Source organism: Typha latifolia, chromosome 1, assembly GCF_019914945.1.
Source record: "Typha latifolia isolate L0001 chromosome 1, TyphaL0001v2, whole genome shotgun sequence".
In the NCBI taxonomy this organism is placed as follows: Eukaryota; Viridiplantae; Streptophyta; class Magnoliopsida; order Poales; family Typhaceae; genus Typha; species Typha latifolia.
The window spans coordinates 19,080,667-19,098,585 of NC_133086.1; the positions used below are offsets into that span (position 1 = coordinate 19,080,667).

Consider the following 17,919-nt stretch of genomic DNA (forward strand, 5'->3'; position numbering starts at 1 on the left):
AACATGCATGAATATATATATATACACACACACACACACACACATATATATATATATATATATATATATGTATATATATATGAGAATCCAGAAAAATGCATATAAGAGGAGTTTGATGAACACCTAATGAAGCTATCCTACTGTTTTTCACCAGCAACCCTCTTTCCAAGTCTATGGCCTACCCCAGGGCTATGTCCAGGAGTACTTGGTCGAGTGTCATCAGTAGGCACCACTGGCGTATGCCACTCATGCTTCTCTGTTGTGTGTGAGTTCACGAGGTGCTCCTTGCTTCCCCTGCCCTTATGCTTCTCTGCCATCACGTACGTTGCTTCAGATGTTACTACTTGTCTAGCAATGATCAGACCAACAAGAACAACATAAGCAATCTTAATGTATGAAGGCTTAGCTCCAGCCGCCATCACAGAGATAAATAGAGAGAGAGAGAGAGAGAGAGAGAGAGAGAGAGAGAGAGAGAGATGGGAGGAGGAGGAGAAGAAAGACACATTTTTGTTCACTCTTCTACTGAGCTATTTATAGTGATGGCAAAAGTAATCAGAATGTGTCCTGACAACTTTTTACTTGTAGAATGCAAGAGAAATTTGAAACCCAACAAAGCCTGCTCGAAGTAGACAATTGAAATTTCTCTTGCATTGTATACATAAATGTATTAGCTTTATAGTGGTCGGGAGAGTAATCTAAACTGCGCTATTCATCTAAAGTGATGCTCAGGAGAACCACTTCTTGCTAATTAAAGAAAGAGACTTATAGTTTATTATTCTTTTCAGACCGATAGTTTATTATTCTTTTTCTCCTTTAAATCTAAAGAGAGCCCAAAGTGAGTGCATCAATGTTTGCTTCTTCTTTTTTTTTTTTACTTTTACCGCTTAACGACTCGTCTTCTCCATAAAAAAACGAGCTTTTTTTTTACAAGCCAGTTGGATCCCCAGAAGTATTGTCTGTAAATGCCTACAGAGATCCACTGCTTGATGTCCCCATATTCTACGGATCCAGGCTGAGTATGGTGGGCCTTTAAAGTTGAGGTGATCAATGGCTCCTATTAACTCCCCGAGATCTTTCCAATATAGTCCACAGACAAATAACAAATGTTATTAATCACATTACCTCCCTCAATATATTCACTAACTTCCAGTGAAACTTTTTCAGACTATTTTATTAGCACGCAGAGGTTAGCTTGATGTCTACGTGATTACAATGGAAAAGGATCTCACAGTTTCCTCCTTGCCTTACATGGCTACCTGAAGACCAACCTTTATTCTCAACTTCACTAGTGCATCCATTGACTAGTGCAAGATTCCTCTGCAATTGTTTGTCCACTTAGCTTAAATTAGTAATATTTGGATGGTTGAATGCCAGTTTCTACTTCTAAATCTAGAAAAGAGATTTTTGATCGATAGCACTAAGGCATTGCTCCTCCCATTGGCCCAGTGTTTAAGAAAGCAAAGTGTTGTCATAGCTTAAAAGAAGACGATACAAGACATTGGATGTATACTAATTGGGATGCAAGTGGATTGTTTCGATTGCATTCTGCTACTAGCTAGCCCATGAGACAAGCAATTATTTTTTTCAGTTTCGGATAGTTGTACAAGTAGCTGGTGGATAAAGTTCATAAGATTATTATATTGGGTGACATAACAAGTATTAGAGAATTAAGCATGAGAAAGTCAATACGTTCACCCTTAGAAGTAGAATGTTCTTAAGGATCAATCACCACGATCGCGTTCGGTGAGCGGCCATTAAAAAGTCAAATGTGTAATATCATGTCTTTCAATTTTGGATAGTGGTACAATTAACTGGTTGATAAGTTCATGAATATATCATATTGGGCAACATAACAAGTATTAAAAGAACGAAGAATGAGAAAGTCAATAATTTCAATCTTAGTAGAATGCTCTTAGAGTTGAACAACCACAATCGCGTTGAATTTACACTTGGTCGTCACAGTGAGCTGCCAATTAAAAGTCAACAGGTGACAGCCATGGTGGCTTGTCAAAGGAGATAACATGATAAATCATTCAAACTAGATAATGGTAAGCTTTGTGTTTGAACTGCAGGTATGAGTACCTGTCTTGATTGTTAGGTGGCCTGCACGCTCTGAACTAGTTTGATACGTAAGAATTACTTTTAAATGTAGCATATCCAATAGCTAATGATTTTACTTCGTACTATGCTTCTATTTGTCTTTTGTCAGTGAAACATGAATAAATTGAAAAGTATAAAACTTATAGCTAAATTGATATCAGCAATGATCGTAAATTTACAATCTGACATTAGATGGAAACAAACAAACAAACAAACAAACAAACAAGAAGGCCACGATCTAATTTCCGCATCCATGCAAATATCAAAATTATGTTCTTGACATCCTAGTAGAAAATAAGCCTGATTCTTTCACTCCCTAAAATCTATTCATACAGCGAGATTCTTGAAAGACAAATGACATCCTGTTTCTAGGTTCTCTAACGTACTACTTGTACACTGCTGAACTTTAGTTCATGTGATCCTCGGCAGAATGCAACTCTGCCCCTGAAATCTGATATCATTTTATAGAACTGAAGATACTGCAAGGGGTCCATACTACAATAAATTGCTGCTATGCCGAAGATCTTTTCACAACCGGGGAGAGAGAGAGAGAGAGAGAGAGAGAGAGAGAGAGAGAGAGAGATGGAACTCAGCTTATTTCGTATAAACATCATTGAGAATTACACTGTATTTAATGAAGATATGAAAGAATAGCAGGACAGCTTACGAGTCAAGCAGACTCTATATAGAACATCTTGAAAAGTAGCTTGAATCGTTAGTTCTATCCCGGATGAATGAGCTACCTCTATTTACAGGTTATGCATTTATTGCTTATTGTCTCATTGTACAACTGATTACTACTTGCCCAACTAAACAGGTAAAGCTACAGGGCTCCTGGAGATCCATCAACGTTTAGTAGGCAATTTTAGATGTGGTGATCTTTGCTCACGGAGCCTTCTCTCATTAGATAATATCACGGCAAGCCTGCAAGAAATTCAAAAAGAAACCAAAGTATTAACCCATATTCTTTCTAAAAATACATGCACTTTTCAATGATAAACCAATAAACAAAATTTATTCTTTCAACCTCCTAAGAGCATCTTCATTTGTCCCTTCTCCATTCCCCACTGGTTCAAAAACACCCTTCTCCAGATTTACCCTCGAAACTGGTTTCTTCAACAACCTTTCACCTACCTCCACAAGGTCCTCCAAGTTTTCCTTTGTAGAAGAATCAACAGATGATACAGTGCCAATTAAAGTGTCATCCTGAATTTGCATGCAAACGGTTAACCAGGAACTCCAATGTCTAAAATAGGACCTCACTTAAAGATTCAATATGTTGTGCAATAATCCACTTGCTTAGTTTTTATTGCATTCTAAAACAAATTGCTCCTTATCTCCAGTTACCACCAGTTTGTTGACAATATATATGCATATACACACCTGTATTCGGAGATAATTCGATTCTGAACGAAGAGCTTGAAAGACCACAGAAATGTGTATATCAACCATATCAGCACTTGATTGCATGAAAACATCTACTAAAGGAGTTGATCCGCCATTAAGAAGCCACCCCAAAACACCCCACTTGCTTGCATATGTAGCAGTATACCTTCCTTCAACCTTGGCTGAACCCGTACCTAATGATATAAGTAGAAACTTGCGGTAGTCCATAGGCTTGTATGGAAAGTAATCTGGGTTCCCTTTGTACAATTCCTTAGTCACATCACCAATTGCAATCAATGCCTGCAAATCCATATACGAGAGTTAAAGCTGATGAGATATGTTAATTCTTAGTCAATGTTTCAATAAGGGCTAATAGGCTATACAGGATTGTTAGCAGCCACTCCCCCATCAATGAGGTCGAATTCCCTTACATTGCCTCCAGAATCCTTTGTTTCAAAGTAATGGGCTGGGAGGTATGTAGGAGCTGCAGTTGTGGCAATACAGATGTCAGAGAGTTTGGCATCTAAAGACTTCTTCCTCTTCACCTGCAAATATTTCAGTTGCATGTGTTAACAACAAAGCCTTCTGAGAAAGGTCTGAGATGTAGTTCATTTTATTTTTTATTTTTTTATCTCTAATATGTTCACCTAACATGCAAACTGAGTAGGAAACCATGTGCACTATGTCTACCATTCAATTCCTTTTCCTGATTGAAGTGGGTCATGTGATGTGATTATCATTTGTCAAGAGTAAGTGAAAATAAAGAAGAGAAGCAATTCTAGTAGAAGTTATAGATTCAATTCGGCAGAGGACAGACCAATTTCGTAACCACTTTTGCCAATTATTGGTTCCATATCTAGAAGATGTAACTAAAGAAATTGGTATGCATTTGTGGGAACAGAACTTTTGGAACATTCTATTGGCCATCAGAAATAGGAAAGTTGTGCAATTTCAAATGATCCACATTTGGTATCACTTTGAACTGATAGATATGTACTTCACAATTAGTGAATATTAAGGTAACACTTAATAGTTTATCAAATCTATAAATCAAATAGCCTTCTCCATCATCTGCTTCTATCACTAAAACTAACAGAAATTCAGTCTAAGCTATTAGCTTTTTTCTTTTCTCTCTGTAAAACCAAATAAGAAGATAATCTAGAGATGAGATTGTTCTGGAGTGAAGAAGAATATCACCTCATAGCTGGAGAATATTGTAGGGTGCATCTGTTTGATGTCAAAAGTTGGAATAATCACATTTGTCAAGGTTTCATGCAACCGAATACTTCCTAATTTCTCCTTAATAAGAGAATGCAGATATTCTCCACTGTACTTGGGTCCAAATAGAGCTCTAATTACCCTTCTAACCGGAGCCCATACGCCTCTGAAATTTGGAAAGAAAAGAGAATGTTTAGAAAAACTAACAAGAATGACGTAAATTTCTGTAAACCATGAAAAGTACTTAATGTAGACATGTTCTGATTGGTATTGTTGAATTTTACCCATATTGTGGGAAAATCCTTGGGCTGTGTTCAAGGTAGAAAGATTTTATGTCTTTAGCTGCAAAGAGAGGCCGGTTGAACTCATCAGGTGCAGCTAACATTGCTGTTACAAGGCCGCCAGTGCTTGTTCCTGCAATTACATCAAAATAGTCTGCAATCCTTGCATCCTCGCCATCAAGTTTCTGAACAAATGAAAACATATTTTTTTACTTGAGCACCAAATTACAACTATATCAATAAAGTAAACTCATATAATGCAGTCCTTATGCCATACTTTTCAAACAAAAAAGAAAGAAAATTTTTTTCTTCAAACAAAATAAATCTGTACCTGAAGTTCCGACTCCAGGAAGCTGAGGATAGTAGCAGGGATGATTCCCCTAATACCTCCTCCATCGATGCTTAGAATGGTAATTAGGTTCCCATAAGTTGGAGCTTGTATATGATTGATGTTTGATTTTGAGTTTTCCATGAGGATAGATGGAACTGGTATGGTGATGACGAAGCTACTCAACGAGAATAACAAAAGTACAAGTCTTATGATATGAAGCAACTATGGATTAAATTCTAGGACCTGTCATCTTTTATAAGAGATAAGGTCCTTGGTCGTCCTCTTGAAACTCGGTCCAAGTAAACCAAAGAGTTCAATCAAAACTTCCTTTTTTGAGATTTCGTTGAAGTTTCGCCGAAGCATTTGGTGGACGCCGCCGTTTGTCTTATGAATTAATCATATCTGCATCCCAAATGCTATTTATTATATACCTAGACTAGTAGGCAGGAGGCCATAGATTGGAAGTTAGGTGGCTTGAATTAACTCTATTTAGAATTTTCAAATGCTATTATATCACAAGTCCAAGGAAATACAGGTAGATGATGAGATAATTTGATTCTTCTAGCTATTAGACTCTTCGAAATATCTATCGCAATCATCACAATCCAGGTACATTATCATAATGTGTCAATTTCCGCATACACTTGCCACACTGTAGGTAGTAGCATTCACATGTGGGAATCAAGTTATATGTCAAACGAAAGAATCAATTTACATGTGTGGATTTGATATTACAAGTGACCTGCACAAATTATTTAGGGATAATCATCAACACACAAGTATGCAATTGGATGCCACCTATCTGTGCATTAAATAATACAAATTTACAAAGTTGCATTGACATATTGCACTCCATTGGGGAACCTATCTACTGTAACACTTGTAAGGCGGTTGGTTTGGTAATTGAGTAGTTCAATAGTAATAAGATGGTCCTTTAAAGCTCCCATACCAGTAAGGACCTTCTATAAAATTAATTGGAAGGACACTGAAAATTCATAGCTGATTATTTCTCTGTTTAATTTGGATTGGTTATATACAATTCGAATACCGACAGCTCAAGAATGACTAATAGAAGTACTGTGTTATAATAACATTACTAGCAAGAACAAGAGAAGAAAAATTCAAAATAAAGCATCGGATTGTTTATGTTTAAAAATCTAGGTAATAGATATTAAATTGTTGAATTTAAAACTTAAAATTATATGTGTTTAAAATTCTAGGAAGTACCGAAATACATATCGATTTGTTGCTTTATGGCTTAACATTCAGGAGAGAACTCACAAAAATGTGCTTCCATGAACATTTCTATTGTCACCAACTACATCAAGCAATCTCATATATCTCCTCAAGTAGGTCAGAATTACCATGATTACAGTTGGTTGGTTCTCTTATCATCCTTAAAATTCTAAGACACACAAAATCATTGGCCATAGTGAACTCTGTCACCTCGTGAGCATCCTAACCTTTGGGAAATCTCAATAACATCAAATAAAAATATAGGACCTAAAACTGTTAGATACTTAAGCACCTTCAATGCCTTAAAAGATGCATGGAAGAGCAAGCATAGAAGATCACTGTTAAAGAGGATTGATTTAGTCACACAGCTGAGCATGTAATTTTCACACTAAGATGGTAGATGATGTCAACATGCAAGTGTATCTAATGCAGCTAATTACCTTCAAATATAACAGCAAAAATATAAGCATAATTACCAATATCCTTTTTCCAATTACAGCAGGAGAGTATCTATCTTCTTCATGGAAAAAAGGGTGGAAGTAAAGAAATATTTGATTCATTGAATGCCTATCATGCTCTGCAGGATCAAACCATTTTGATTGGTCATACATCATCACTCAGTGCTAGTACTACTGTACAGAAGGTATCAAACATTACAAGAACAATACAAGAATAAAAAGATAACTAGGTCCAACTGAATACGTAGCAATACAAAAGCTAATCTCTGTCTTAAAGTTAGAAGTTTTGTACCTAAATGGAGAAGGACAGCATGGTTACTTGAGTTGGTGCCAAGCCAATTCCTTATTTGCAGTCAGACCGATGTAACCGGATCTTCTTAAACAGCACCTTGTAGCAACAGGAGAACAAATTGCAATTTTGACGGCTCATGGATGTTATTTTTGCAGAGACACCACCATGCTGTACCCAAATCTTGAGGACGTTTATTCAAAGCTGACAATAGAGAATAGTTTTGTACTATTGCATCTATTTACCTAAAAGTAATTTGACCCAAAGGTCTGAATATTTAATTTTGATCATGGTTCCTATATTAGAGATAATCCAAGCACTTACATTCAAAGTGAACCTCAAATGGTGTCATATAATTGACACTTGCACTACCTATACAAAAAATTTATGTGCCTAACTGACCTATACAATTTCTGATACTGAGCAAGAAAAATTAATTCTAATGTAAAACAGGACACTCACCGTGTCCTAAAAATAAACAAGTTTTAGTGACCAGAGTATTAGTTGCTCTAGAATTGATTAGAGAGCAGATTCCGGCATGGCAAATAGACATAGTTGCACCTCCAGAAAATACCAGGTCTGATAGCTAAAATAGCATATAACCAAAACACTCTATGGAGCAACCAAGTCACTATAACATCCAAATAATGAATAAGCTTCGCATATGGGAGAAGAGAAGCACAACCATATCTGGTTAGCAGTCATAAGATAAGCAATCAGAGGACAAGAACCATTGTCATAAATGCCACACAATGAAATGGTGGCAGTAAGAGCCAAATCGGCCGTAGACTCGAAACATATGTGAATTGCAATCTGACTCAAAGTGATGAAGATCAATAGACCAACAAACACACCCAAGAACGTGAAGAAATATACTTATATGGAAGAAGCTGTGGCATGCAGTACGCTACCAAACAGACCCCGACAAAAAGAAAGAAAAAAATATACGGGAGTTCTAAGGTTGGAAAATGAACGATCTATAATACATGCTCCTAAATTTACGTACTTTCAAATATGAGAAAGGAGAAACTCTAGATTTCACCCAGTTTTAGTTTGTAAGATCTCCAAAGAGAACTAAACTAGTAATCTAATCATGCATTGAGAACAATTAAAACTGGAATTTAGAATGATGCCAATCCAAGGCACCACATCCATTGCTCAGACTTCAGATTTACCCAATCCTAGCAGTTCAAAAAGGTGGCAATGACCTTATCTTGAGCCACAGCCTCGTCACAAGTAGAATTGAACAGATGAAAAGCATGGCCTTGCGCAGCAGCTTCCCACATCTCCACCTCCCCATTCCATCCACTCTCCTTCAACTTCCAGTAGTACTCCCTCCCCTTATCCCGCAACACATCCTTTCCCCCAACGCACACAAGAACCCTACTACAACCCAACCCAACCAAATCCGGCGCGGCTTCTGCCGTCGGATTGATCACCGGATCGTCCAACCCCTTCCCCGGCGCGCACGCCTTCCACAAGCTCGCCAATCCGGTGCTCATTGTAGGATTAAACTCCTCCGACTCCACCTTCTTGCTTCCCAAGAAGTAGGGATGGATCAATACCAATCCATAGACCTCGACGCCTTCGGCACCGGCGCGCATCGCCATGTGGTGGGCTATGTTGGCGCCGGCGCTCTCTCCGGCTACAAATAAGCGATCGAAGTCAGCGTGGTCGGCCAACCACGCTTCTGACCCGCCCTTGGCGTGAGAGGCCACCCATCGGAGGGCTACCCATGAGTCGTCGTGAGGAATCGGCACCGGGTGCTCTGGCGCGAGCCGGTACTCGACCGAGACGCTGACGACATTGGCTTTGGATACAAGCGAGTTGAGGTAGTTGTGCATGCAGGAATCGAACGCGGAACCAAGGCAGAATCCGCCACCGTGATAGTAGACGAGGACGGGAAGTTTTCTATTGGAGTCGGCGACGATCTTGGGGAGGTAGAGACGTGCCCTAATGCCGAGTTCGGGAGAGATGGTCACATCCTTGGATGAGACGCCGGAGACGGGGTCGGTTGACGGCGGGGTGATGTCGGTGGGGAGGAAGCGGTCGGCGCGGCCGCTCTTGTAGATGCGGATTACCGAATCGTGGATGATTCCGTCCGCGTTGGGATCCATTGCTAGCTAGGAGAGGTCTTGCTAGAAGAAAAGGGAAGAGAGGAGGAAGGAGGGAGGAGGACGTGGCCTTGGTAACTGGTAAGGTAAGAGATTTTGGTGACCGGAGACTTACGGCGAAGACCATGTGATCTAATGCTTTTGGCATTTGTATATCATTAGTAACACTGTAAAAGATTAGGTGCCACCTGGCTTATATTGGCATTGAGACTTGAGAGCTGAGATAAGAACGATTAGTTCAATGTAGCACCAATTCTCTGGTGTCCTTAGCTTCCAGTCGCACTTGTTTGGATTTTCCAAAATGCAGCGGCATCGTGTTCCAACTTATATATATAAGATTTGGTAGTGGGCTAAGATTAAGGATTTATTGGGGCTAATTAAGCTTGGATATAGTTAGTCATTCGGGATAATTATTTGTCTGGCGTAACATTTTTTAAGTGATGGATGAGTATAATGTGCATAGTCAATTCCTCTGTCTGTTGGGCACCACATTCGGGCTCAAGTCACGTCAGGCGGACAAGTCCATATCCGACTTACTGGCTTGGATCGGATTGGCCCAGGCCCAATACCAAGCTTAATTCCAAATCTGCGAGAGAGAAAAGGGGATGGTAGGACTACTCGGGAACTGGCCTGGCCCATTAATGAGGAATAGAATTGTAGTACATGATACAGTACTAGTAGCTATTAGTTACTTTAATTAATGAGCCTGCCCTCTGATCATGAAGGTTGTACCTGCTCTTCCTGATGACATGCAAATTTAGAGGTTGACTGTTGGTATTATCAATCCATAGTAGACGATATGAGTTTGAATCTCTCGCGAATGTTAAGGTAAAGTTTGGTAAATTATTTGTAAGGCACTAGATGAATATGATTTAAATTCTGATATGTTTCACAAAGTTTTGCATATTTATTTGAAAAATTAGCTAGCCAGATAATAAATAATCTATTTTTTTTCCTTAAAATGCAGCCGGTATAGCTGGAAGGTACCCTCATTAGATGACATTACTGTTTAGATCATTGGAAACAAAACCTAGATTAGTTAAACTTCCATCAGATGCCCACCTCAACATTCGCACTTTCGTTTCCAGAAAACACACTTACAACAGCTCTTGTTTCAAAAGGTGAACAGGTTTACATGAGCACTGAAACTTTTCAGATGGAAAAGAGCACGTGTACCTATTTCCTTCAGCTCTCGATTTAATGAGTCAAAATATCCATAAAAGAAGAAAAAAAAAAAAGAAGCAGCAGTCATAGGCATTATATATTTAATACATGGAGAATAAAACTCTCAAGATATTAGATATCCAAACTGCACAAGATCAGCAAATATATCCATGTTTGGTTTATTCCAACTAAATAGCCAGCCTGAGATCGTCACCGATTTAGGAAATTAGAGATCGTCTTGTCCTGAGCCAAAGCCACCTCGCAGGTAGGATTAAACAGATGAAACGTATGCCCTTCTCCCACAGCCTCCCAAATCTCCACCTCTCCTTTCCATCCACCCTCCTTCAACTTTCGGTAGTACTCCCTACCCCTATCCCTCAACACATCCTTCTCTCCAACGCAAACCAACACCCTTCTACACCCCAATCCCGCCAAATCCGGCGCCCCCTCCACCATCGGATTGATCCAAGGGTCATCGATCCCAGTCGTAGTCGGGCACATCACCGTCCACAAGCTCGCCAGGCTCTCGCTTGCCTCCGGATTCAGCTCGTCCGACTCCACCTTCTTGGATCCCATGAAGTACGGATGGATCATAACCAGCCCGTTGATCTCCATCCCGGATCCGAGCCCCTCCGACCCGACCCGCATCGCAATGTGGTGGGCGATGTTGGACCCCGCGCTCTCCCCTCCGAGGAATAGCCGGTCGAAGTCGCCGTGGTCGGCGAGCCACGCATCGGGCTTCTGGGCCACCCACTTGAGGGCGATCCACGAGTCCTCGTACGCCGCGGGGACGGGATACTCCGGGGCGAGCCGGTAGTCTACTGAGACAACGAGGACGCGGGCTTGGGAGACGAAGGAGTTGAAGTAGTTGTGGAAGGTGGGATTAAAGGCGGATCCGAGGCAGAAGCCACCGCCGTGGAAGTAGACGAGGATGGGGAGCTTCTTGGAAGAGTCGGCGCCGATATCTGGAAGGTAGAGGCGGGCGGAGACGCCGGTCTTGGGGTCGACGGGGACGTCCTTGGAGATGACGCCCGTGTCGGGATCGGCGGTTGCGGGTGTGAACTCGGATCCAAAGAAGCGCTCGACGCGGCCCGATTTGTAGATACGGATGCAGGGCATGGACTCGTAGAGGATTTCTTCGTTGGGGTTGGGATCCATTGGGCAAAGGGATTGCAATGTTAAGAGGAGGGGGAGGACGAGGGCTTTTGGCATGTAATTTGATTTGGCCTGTGATTTAATCTTTTAGCGTGGGAGTTGTTGGATTGAGAATAATAGTCAGCGGTACTGGGAGGAATGAGGATAGAGAAGCAGATATGAGCTGGCATAGCTAAACCGCGTTTTTTTTAATTTTTATTTAATTGTTGAGAACAGCTAAACCACGTTCAATTATACGTTGCTTACTGTTAGAGGCTCTCAGGTACATTTTAGATTATATTTTACTATATATATAAAAGGTGTTCATTGACTTTGTAATTGTCTAGTGTATTGGTTGCGTGTTCCCTTGTCAATTGTTTGTATTATTTATTTACTCTTCCCACCCACCTAGTACTTTGCACGAACGACGTGTCTACAACTGAGTGGTTTAAAAAACAGGCGTGTCTTGAGCACCACCAAACGTTACTGGATTTGTTATCCTGCCAACAACTACGGCCAGTAATAGAATGCCGCTTTTATCCTTCTACCCGTTAAAACATAATGAACAAGATTTATATTTCTACTTGTTAATGACATCTCAAAAGGCCAAAGATATTAAAACCTTTATTTGAAGATTGATGAGAAAAATTCACCAACTTTTACAACAGATTGGTGTGTTAATGGCAACCAAAGAACGCAACCAAGCGTGTCATCATCTCCACGGCCTTCTCACAACCGGGGTTTTCAAGGAAGAACTCATGCTTCTCCCCCTCCGACACCAATAACTCCACCTTCTCCCCCCATCCAATCTCCCTCAACCCCTCGTAATACCTCCTCCCCCTCTCCTCCAATTCGTCATCCGCGACGCAAACCATCACCCTCTCGCACCCCAACAGCTTCAAAGTCGTCGCCGGATTCACCCGCGGGTCATCCAACCCACTCGTTTGCGGAGACACGAATCCCCAAAACTCCTCCAGTTTATCCCTCAACTCCGAGTTTTTGGGCTCGTTCGCCGACTTCTCACTCGCCAGGAAGTAAGCATGGATCAACACCAGCCCCTTAACTTTAATCTCTCCCCGAGCACGAATCGCGATGTTGTGGGCTATGTTACCCCCAGCACTAAAGCCCACTAAGAAAACTCTCTCGAGGTCTCCGTACTGGGCCAACCACGACTCTGGTCCAGACTTGGCTTGCGCCGCGACCCACTCGAGCGCCGCCCACGAGTCGTCGTACGCGGCGGGGAGCAAGTGCTCGGGCGCGCGGCGGTATTCGACCGATACGACGACGCTGTTGGCTTCGGACGCGAGGAGATTAAGGTAGTTGTGGTCGAGGCGCTCGGAGGCGGATCCGACGACGAAGGCGCCGCCGTGGAAGTAGACGAGGATAGGGAGCTTGCTGCTGGGGGAGCGGGGGGAATCGGGGAGGTAGAGGCGTGCGGAGACGTTTGTTAACGGATCGATCTCGACGTCCTTGGAATCGACGCCTGTGATTGGGTCCAAGGAGGGTGGGACTGTGTCGGCTTGGGCTAAGCGCTCGACGCGGCCGCTCTTGTACTGGCGGATCACGCCGATGAACTCGAACTGGATTTGGGTGTCCGGATCCATTAATTTGGAGAAGAGGGGGTGTGCAGTACTCCAGTGTAAGGCTTAGGCATGTTACGATAAGGGGTTTACAGTTTACTCGTTATAAAGTATAAACCTCCTTTATCACCAAACAAAAGCGAAAAAAAAAAACGAAATAATAAATTATTAATTTATTCATCTTGACAGATAATACGAAACATGCTCTCTCTCTCTCTCTCTCTCTCTCTCTCTCTCTCTCTCTCTCTCTCTAATTGCTGTTCAAGAACATAGCAGTACGAGCATTCAATTCCAAAGCTTTCTCACAGCTCGGCTTCATAACATGGAACCCGTGATCCTCCCCCTCCGACTCCAATAGCTCCACCACCCCTCCCCACCCATTCTTCTTCAAACCCTCGCAGTACCACCTCCCCCTATCCCTCAATATGTCCTTCTCCGCCACGCCTACCATTATTTTGTTACAACCTAATCCTCTCAATCCCTCCTTCCCCTCTGCAAAGGGGTTCGCAAGCGGATCATCCAGCCCCGTCGTACCTGGGCATATGAATCTCCACATTGCTTCATGTTTCGCCTTCAAGTCCGCATCCAAATCGACCTCCAAACCTACCGGCTCTTCTCCGTCGAAGTATGGATGGATCAAAACCAGACCTTTGATCGCGAGATTGGCTTTACCGGCGCGAATGGCCATCTGGTGGGCGATGTTTCCGCCAGCGCTGCATCCGCCCAAGAACACGCGGGAGAAATCGCCGTGATCGGCTAACCATGGCTCGTCTCCGGCCTTATCGGCGTGGGAGAAGACCCAATTGAGTGCTTCCCAAGAATCATCGTAGGCGATGGGAAGTGGGTGCTCGGGGGCGAGGCGGTAGTCGACCGACACCGCGATCACGTTGGCTTCGGCGACGAGGACATTCAGGTGGTTGTGGCAGATGGGACCGAAGGCGGAGCCGATGACAAAGCCTCCGCCGTGGTAGTAGACGAAAACAGGGATCTTTTTGGTAGTTTTGTCTGAGAGATTTGGAAGATGGAGGCGGACGGCGAGGTTGGTGGTTGCGTTGATAACTACGTCTTTGGAGGCGACGCCGGTTTTGGGGTCAACGGAGGCGGGGACGATGTCGGTGCCGAAGAACCGGTGGACGCGGCCGCTCTTATATTGGCGGATGAATGGGTAGAACTCGAAGTGGATCTCGGAGTCTGGATCCATTGATTTAGGCGTGTGTGGACGGAGAAGGGTTGGGACTGGGGAGTGGTTTATATAGAAGGGTGGTAATGCGTTTGGTGCAACACAAGTAGGTGCGTTTCCAGATTACTTTTACCTTTGTTGATCAGACTCGCACATCTTTATGGGAAGCAACCATGTGCCCATGTATCATTATAGGTTGAAAAAAGTAAAGTTTATAGATAGAGACATCTAGGTTCCAATTGGGTGATTTGCATTAAAAGATGGTGCATTTTTAAGTTTACGTTTCAGAGCCATTTTATAGTTTTCTTTTAAGTCAAGTTTTGTTTTTCTTTCAACTCCCCTGCTACAATATTGAATATTATAATAATGGAGAAAAAAGTCACCTTATTATTTTTTTGCTTTATTTTTTTTACTTATTTATATCTTCTTTTTTCACAACTCATTATTTATCTCCATTCATTTTTCATAGTTCTTTCTCTTTCTTTTATTATAGATTTAAAAATAAAAAAATTATATGACAGTAGACCTCATTAAATGGCCCAACCCGCTCGTGATCGTAAACCTGATTAAACGGTCATAGCAATGCGGAGATTCTCTTTCATAATGATGACATTATTTTAATGAGAATAAAAGATTTTAGTACTAAGAGGTAGTAGTATCTTCACAAATATATAAAAGTATAATATACTTTGTTAAACTTGAAGTCCAAAACAACATTGATTAAATTATAATGTATTATGTAAATATTTTTAAATTTCATAGTTAATCTACTTATATTCTAATTTATACTGAGCAAAATGGGATAAATTCAATTACAACATATTATATAATTAAACTAAATATTTTGTATATGAAGTACGCCGTATATTCTAAATAGAGACAGGAACATTAGTTCAATTACAAAGTATTACATAATTAAATTGTATATTTTATATATTAAGTATATAATAAGTCTGATCTTAACCTATGCTATATTGTACAGTACAAACTAAGAATTAATTAAAGTAACTAATTATAATTTATATGATAAAATTATAAAATATAATTAGTTTTCCTTTATTCAAGGTTATTAATTACGGGAGACTTTGACTGTTAGGCTTATCATCATCAAAATATAAGTATTCAAGCACTGTAGGTTACATAATAAAACTATAGATATTAATTAGTTTTTATTTAAAGTCATTGGTTGGAATTCTAAACTTGCAAGAAAAATGTATAACAGACGATAGTTGTTTAATATTCTTTATGAAATGCGTGGGCTTTCTTTATGTGAACCACTGTTTCTTCTACAATAAATTATACACCTCACGGAAAGAGCATTGAAACCACTTTAAATTTCGATAATGAAACACTACTCTCACAGATTGGAGCAGAGAAGCACAGCAGTCTCATCGCTAAATAATTTATTTCCGGCATCCTCAAGGTCAAACACACCCATAACGAAATTAATTTCAAGGGCGATTGAGGAAGGACGACACGACTTCCAACTCCTTCAACGCCTTCTTACTGTTGGAATAGGTGAGGTAATACACATGATCCTCCCCCTTGGTTTCGTACATCTCCACCTCCCCCGTCCATCCACTCTTCCTCAAACCCTCCACGTAGGCAACCCCACGTTCGTGGAACAAATCCAACTCCGATACCGTCACGAGCACGCGTTGGCACCCGAGTCCCTTCCACATATCGACATGCCCGAAGGGATTCGCCAAGTAATGGTCGATCCCGTACTTCCCGTCGCACACGAAGCTCCACGTGCTCTCCATCGTCCACCTCACCCCCGGATCCCTCGTCTCCGACCCCACCGGATCTTTCCCCCAGAAGTATGGGTTCATCAACACCAACCCTCTGATTCTTGCGCCCTTCTCCGACCCGGCCCTGATCGCGACCTCGTGCGCGATGTTCCCCCCGGCGCTATCCCCGGCCACAAAGATCCGCCCCGGGTCCCCGTGCTCGGCGAGCCACGCCTCGCCGCCGCCGGCGCTGCAATTGCTCGCGACCCACTTGACCGCTTGCCACGCGTCGTCGTACGCGACCGGGAGGGGGTGCTCCGGGGCGAGGCGGTATTCGACAGAGACGGCGACGATCCTGGCCTTGGCGACGAGGGAGTTGAGGTAGCGGTGGTAGGTGGGGGAGAAGGCCGACTCGATCACGAAGGCACCGCCGTGGATGTAGACGAGGATTGGGAGTTTCTCGTCCTTGGCGGTGGTTTGTGGGAGGTAAAGACGGGCGGCGAGGTTGGTGACGCGATCGATGACGACGTCCTTGGAGGTGACGCCGGTTATCTCGTCGGTCCCGGCGGCGACGACTTGCGTTCCGGTGAAGCGCTCTACGCGGCCGCTCTTGTAGAGGCGGAGGAAGGGGGCGAACTCGTATGCGAGCTGGGTGTTTGGATCCATGGAGATGGGTGATGTGGATTGAAGGGTCGGTGATGGTTTCGGAGATGGTTGGATCCAATACTCCTTGGCGAGTATATAGAGGAGGAGAGGTAGGAAAAGGACAAGAGGAAGCGATCTCTTGGCGAGGAAATGTAGGGAGGTGACAGCTCGCGAGAATTTTCCCATCTCTTCTCTCTCCACCAAAAACTCGTACGATTTGGGGATCTTTTCTTCGGAAATAGAAATTGATCCCGTTGTTAGAACCTTCAGCAAATTTGGGCGTCGTGGTGGTGGTGATGACCGCAACTTATGTCCAAGTCTCTAGTTTTCACCCGACTTCCCCATAGGTTCGACATTTTGGCATTAGCGTGGTAAATTCAAGGTTTCGTTATTACTTGATAATAATAATAATAACTTTCGTTGCACGGGATTTATTTATATTTTGCTTTTCAAGTGGGAATAGATATTGCAAGCAAAGAAACGTGACCAGTAATGGAGCTGACTTCTTCGCGTGTCTTGTACACTCGTATTGATGCCTTTTAATTTTATTTGTGGCTGTCAAGTCGTGGCTGCTAAAATATGCCGCCCTTTTCCGGGTTGACAGTTTGACCTCCCTCGGTGGATGAATAGTTACCGTGTGTTTAAAATTTAAATGGGGGGGGGTTTTGACCAAATTTGCACTCCTTTAAAAAAAGAAGTTATCAGAATAGTTTACCTTTTTATCAAACATATTGTTTTGTTTTGATTATAATAGATATATTCTGATTAAAGTATACTCCTTTTTATAATAACTTTAGTGAATGGATCATCATGATAATTTTTTTTTAAAGAGGACAAGGATAAGTTTGGTCAAAAGGTCCATTTTAATCATAGCTTCTGCCCCCAAAAGAGTTAGCTGATTAGTAGTTAAACAGCTCTCGGATGCTCTTCTAGAAGCTAGGATAGATTTTGACACTTAAAAGTGATTGGAGTTCAGATGGTAATTGCAATTATTAAAATATGATGGGTCTCGGTGACCAAACGAATTGTCTGCAATTCGTGACGACCTTATTTAGGCGGAATCACTCCGAACA

General features: G+C 42.1%; 5 protein-coding genes across 8 annotated transcripts; all 5 read right to left on the reverse strand.

Annotated features, from left to right (window-relative positions):
- Window positions 1-2,681: 2,681 nt before the first annotated feature.
- On the reverse strand, window positions 2,682-9,709 carry LOC140791197 (patatin-like protein 2). 4 transcript variants are annotated; one of them, XM_073141614.1, is made up of 8 exons: window positions 5,560-8,479; window positions 5,317-5,471; window positions 4,989-5,170; window positions 4,684-4,870; window positions 3,870-4,031; window positions 3,484-3,786; window positions 3,128-3,306; window positions 2,682-3,024 (listed from the first exon to the last, which is right to left on the reverse strand). In XM_073141614.1, the coding sequence occupies exons 1-8, from the start codon at window positions 5,564-5,566 to the stop codon at window positions 2,946-2,948; spliced, it is 1,254 nt and encodes a 417-aa protein (XP_072997715.1). In that variant the 5' UTR covers window positions 5,567-8,479; the 3' UTR covers window positions 2,682-2,945. The 4 variants fall into 4 exon arrangements, 2 of the variants coding, with proteins under 2 accessions (XP_072997715.1, XP_072997731.1); XM_073141630.1 differs by lacking the exon at window positions 5,317-5,471 and having other exon boundaries at window positions 7,303-8,479; XR_012109538.1 differs by lacking the exons at window positions 2,682-3,024; window positions 3,128-3,306; window positions 3,484-3,786; ... (1 more) ...; window positions 4,684-4,870; window positions 5,317-5,471 and adding an exon at window positions 8,508-9,709 and having other exon boundaries at window positions 5,033-5,170; window positions 7,303-7,470.
- A 759-nt stretch (window positions 9,710-10,468) lies between these two features.
- Window positions 10,469-12,107, reverse strand: LOC140794352 (probable carboxylesterase 2). Its single transcript, XM_073146369.1, has one exon. It carries the CDS (start codon window positions 11,787-11,789, stop codon window positions 10,788-10,790), a length of 1,002 nt encoding a protein of 333 aa, XP_073002470.1. The 5' UTR covers window positions 11,790-12,107; the 3' UTR covers window positions 10,469-10,787.
- A 208-nt stretch (window positions 12,108-12,315) lies between these two features.
- Window positions 12,316-13,342, reverse strand: LOC140794374 (probable carboxylesterase 2). The gene has a single exon (XM_073146389.1). The coding sequence runs from the start codon at window positions 13,313-13,315 to the stop codon at window positions 12,389-12,391; it is 927 nt and encodes a 308-aa protein (XP_073002490.1). The 5' UTR covers window positions 13,316-13,342; the 3' UTR covers window positions 12,316-12,388.
- Window positions 13,343-13,449: 107 nt separating this feature from the next.
- Window positions 13,450-14,653, reverse strand: LOC140794363 (probable carboxylesterase 12). The gene has a single exon (XM_073146378.1). The coding sequence runs from the start codon at window positions 14,490-14,492 to the stop codon at window positions 13,542-13,544; it is 951 nt and encodes a 316-aa protein (XP_073002479.1). The 5' UTR covers window positions 14,493-14,653; the 3' UTR covers window positions 13,450-13,541.
- A 1,047-nt stretch (window positions 14,654-15,700) lies between these two features.
- On the reverse strand, window positions 15,701-17,281 carry LOC140794385 (probable carboxylesterase 7). Its single transcript, XM_073146400.1, has one exon. It carries the CDS (start codon window positions 17,030-17,032, stop codon window positions 15,923-15,925), a length of 1,110 nt encoding a protein of 369 aa, XP_073002501.1. The 5' UTR covers window positions 17,033-17,281; the 3' UTR covers window positions 15,701-15,922.
- Window positions 17,282-17,919: the final 638 nt, after the last annotated feature.

Bases quoted from the DNA above. Each gene is read 5' to 3' on its own strand.
- LOC140794363 (XM_073146378.1), bottom strand. From the start codon at position 14,492: ATGGATCCAGACTCCGAGATCCACTTCGAGTTCTACCCATTCATCCGC.
- LOC140794385 (XM_073146400.1), bottom strand. From the start codon at position 17,032: ATGGGAAAATTCTCGCGAGCTGTCACCTCCCTACATTTCCTCGCCAAG.
- LOC140794374 (XM_073146389.1), bottom strand. From the start codon at position 13,315: ATGGATCCGGACACCCAAATCCAGTTCGAGTTCATCGGCGTGATCCGC.
- LOC140791197 (XM_073141614.1), bottom strand. The intron at 5,171-5,316 runs GTACAGATTTAT...TCATTTGTTCAG, and splicing joins TCCTGGAGTCGGAACTTCAG to AAACTTGATGGCGAGGATGC. The intron at 3,307-3,483 runs GTGTGTATATGC...ATGCAAATTCAG, and splicing joins CGAATTATCTCCGAATACAG to GATGACACTTTAATTGGCAC.
- LOC140794352 (XM_073146369.1), bottom strand. From the start codon at position 11,789: ATGCCAAAAGCCCTCGTCCTCCCCCTCCTCTTAACATTGCAATCCCTT.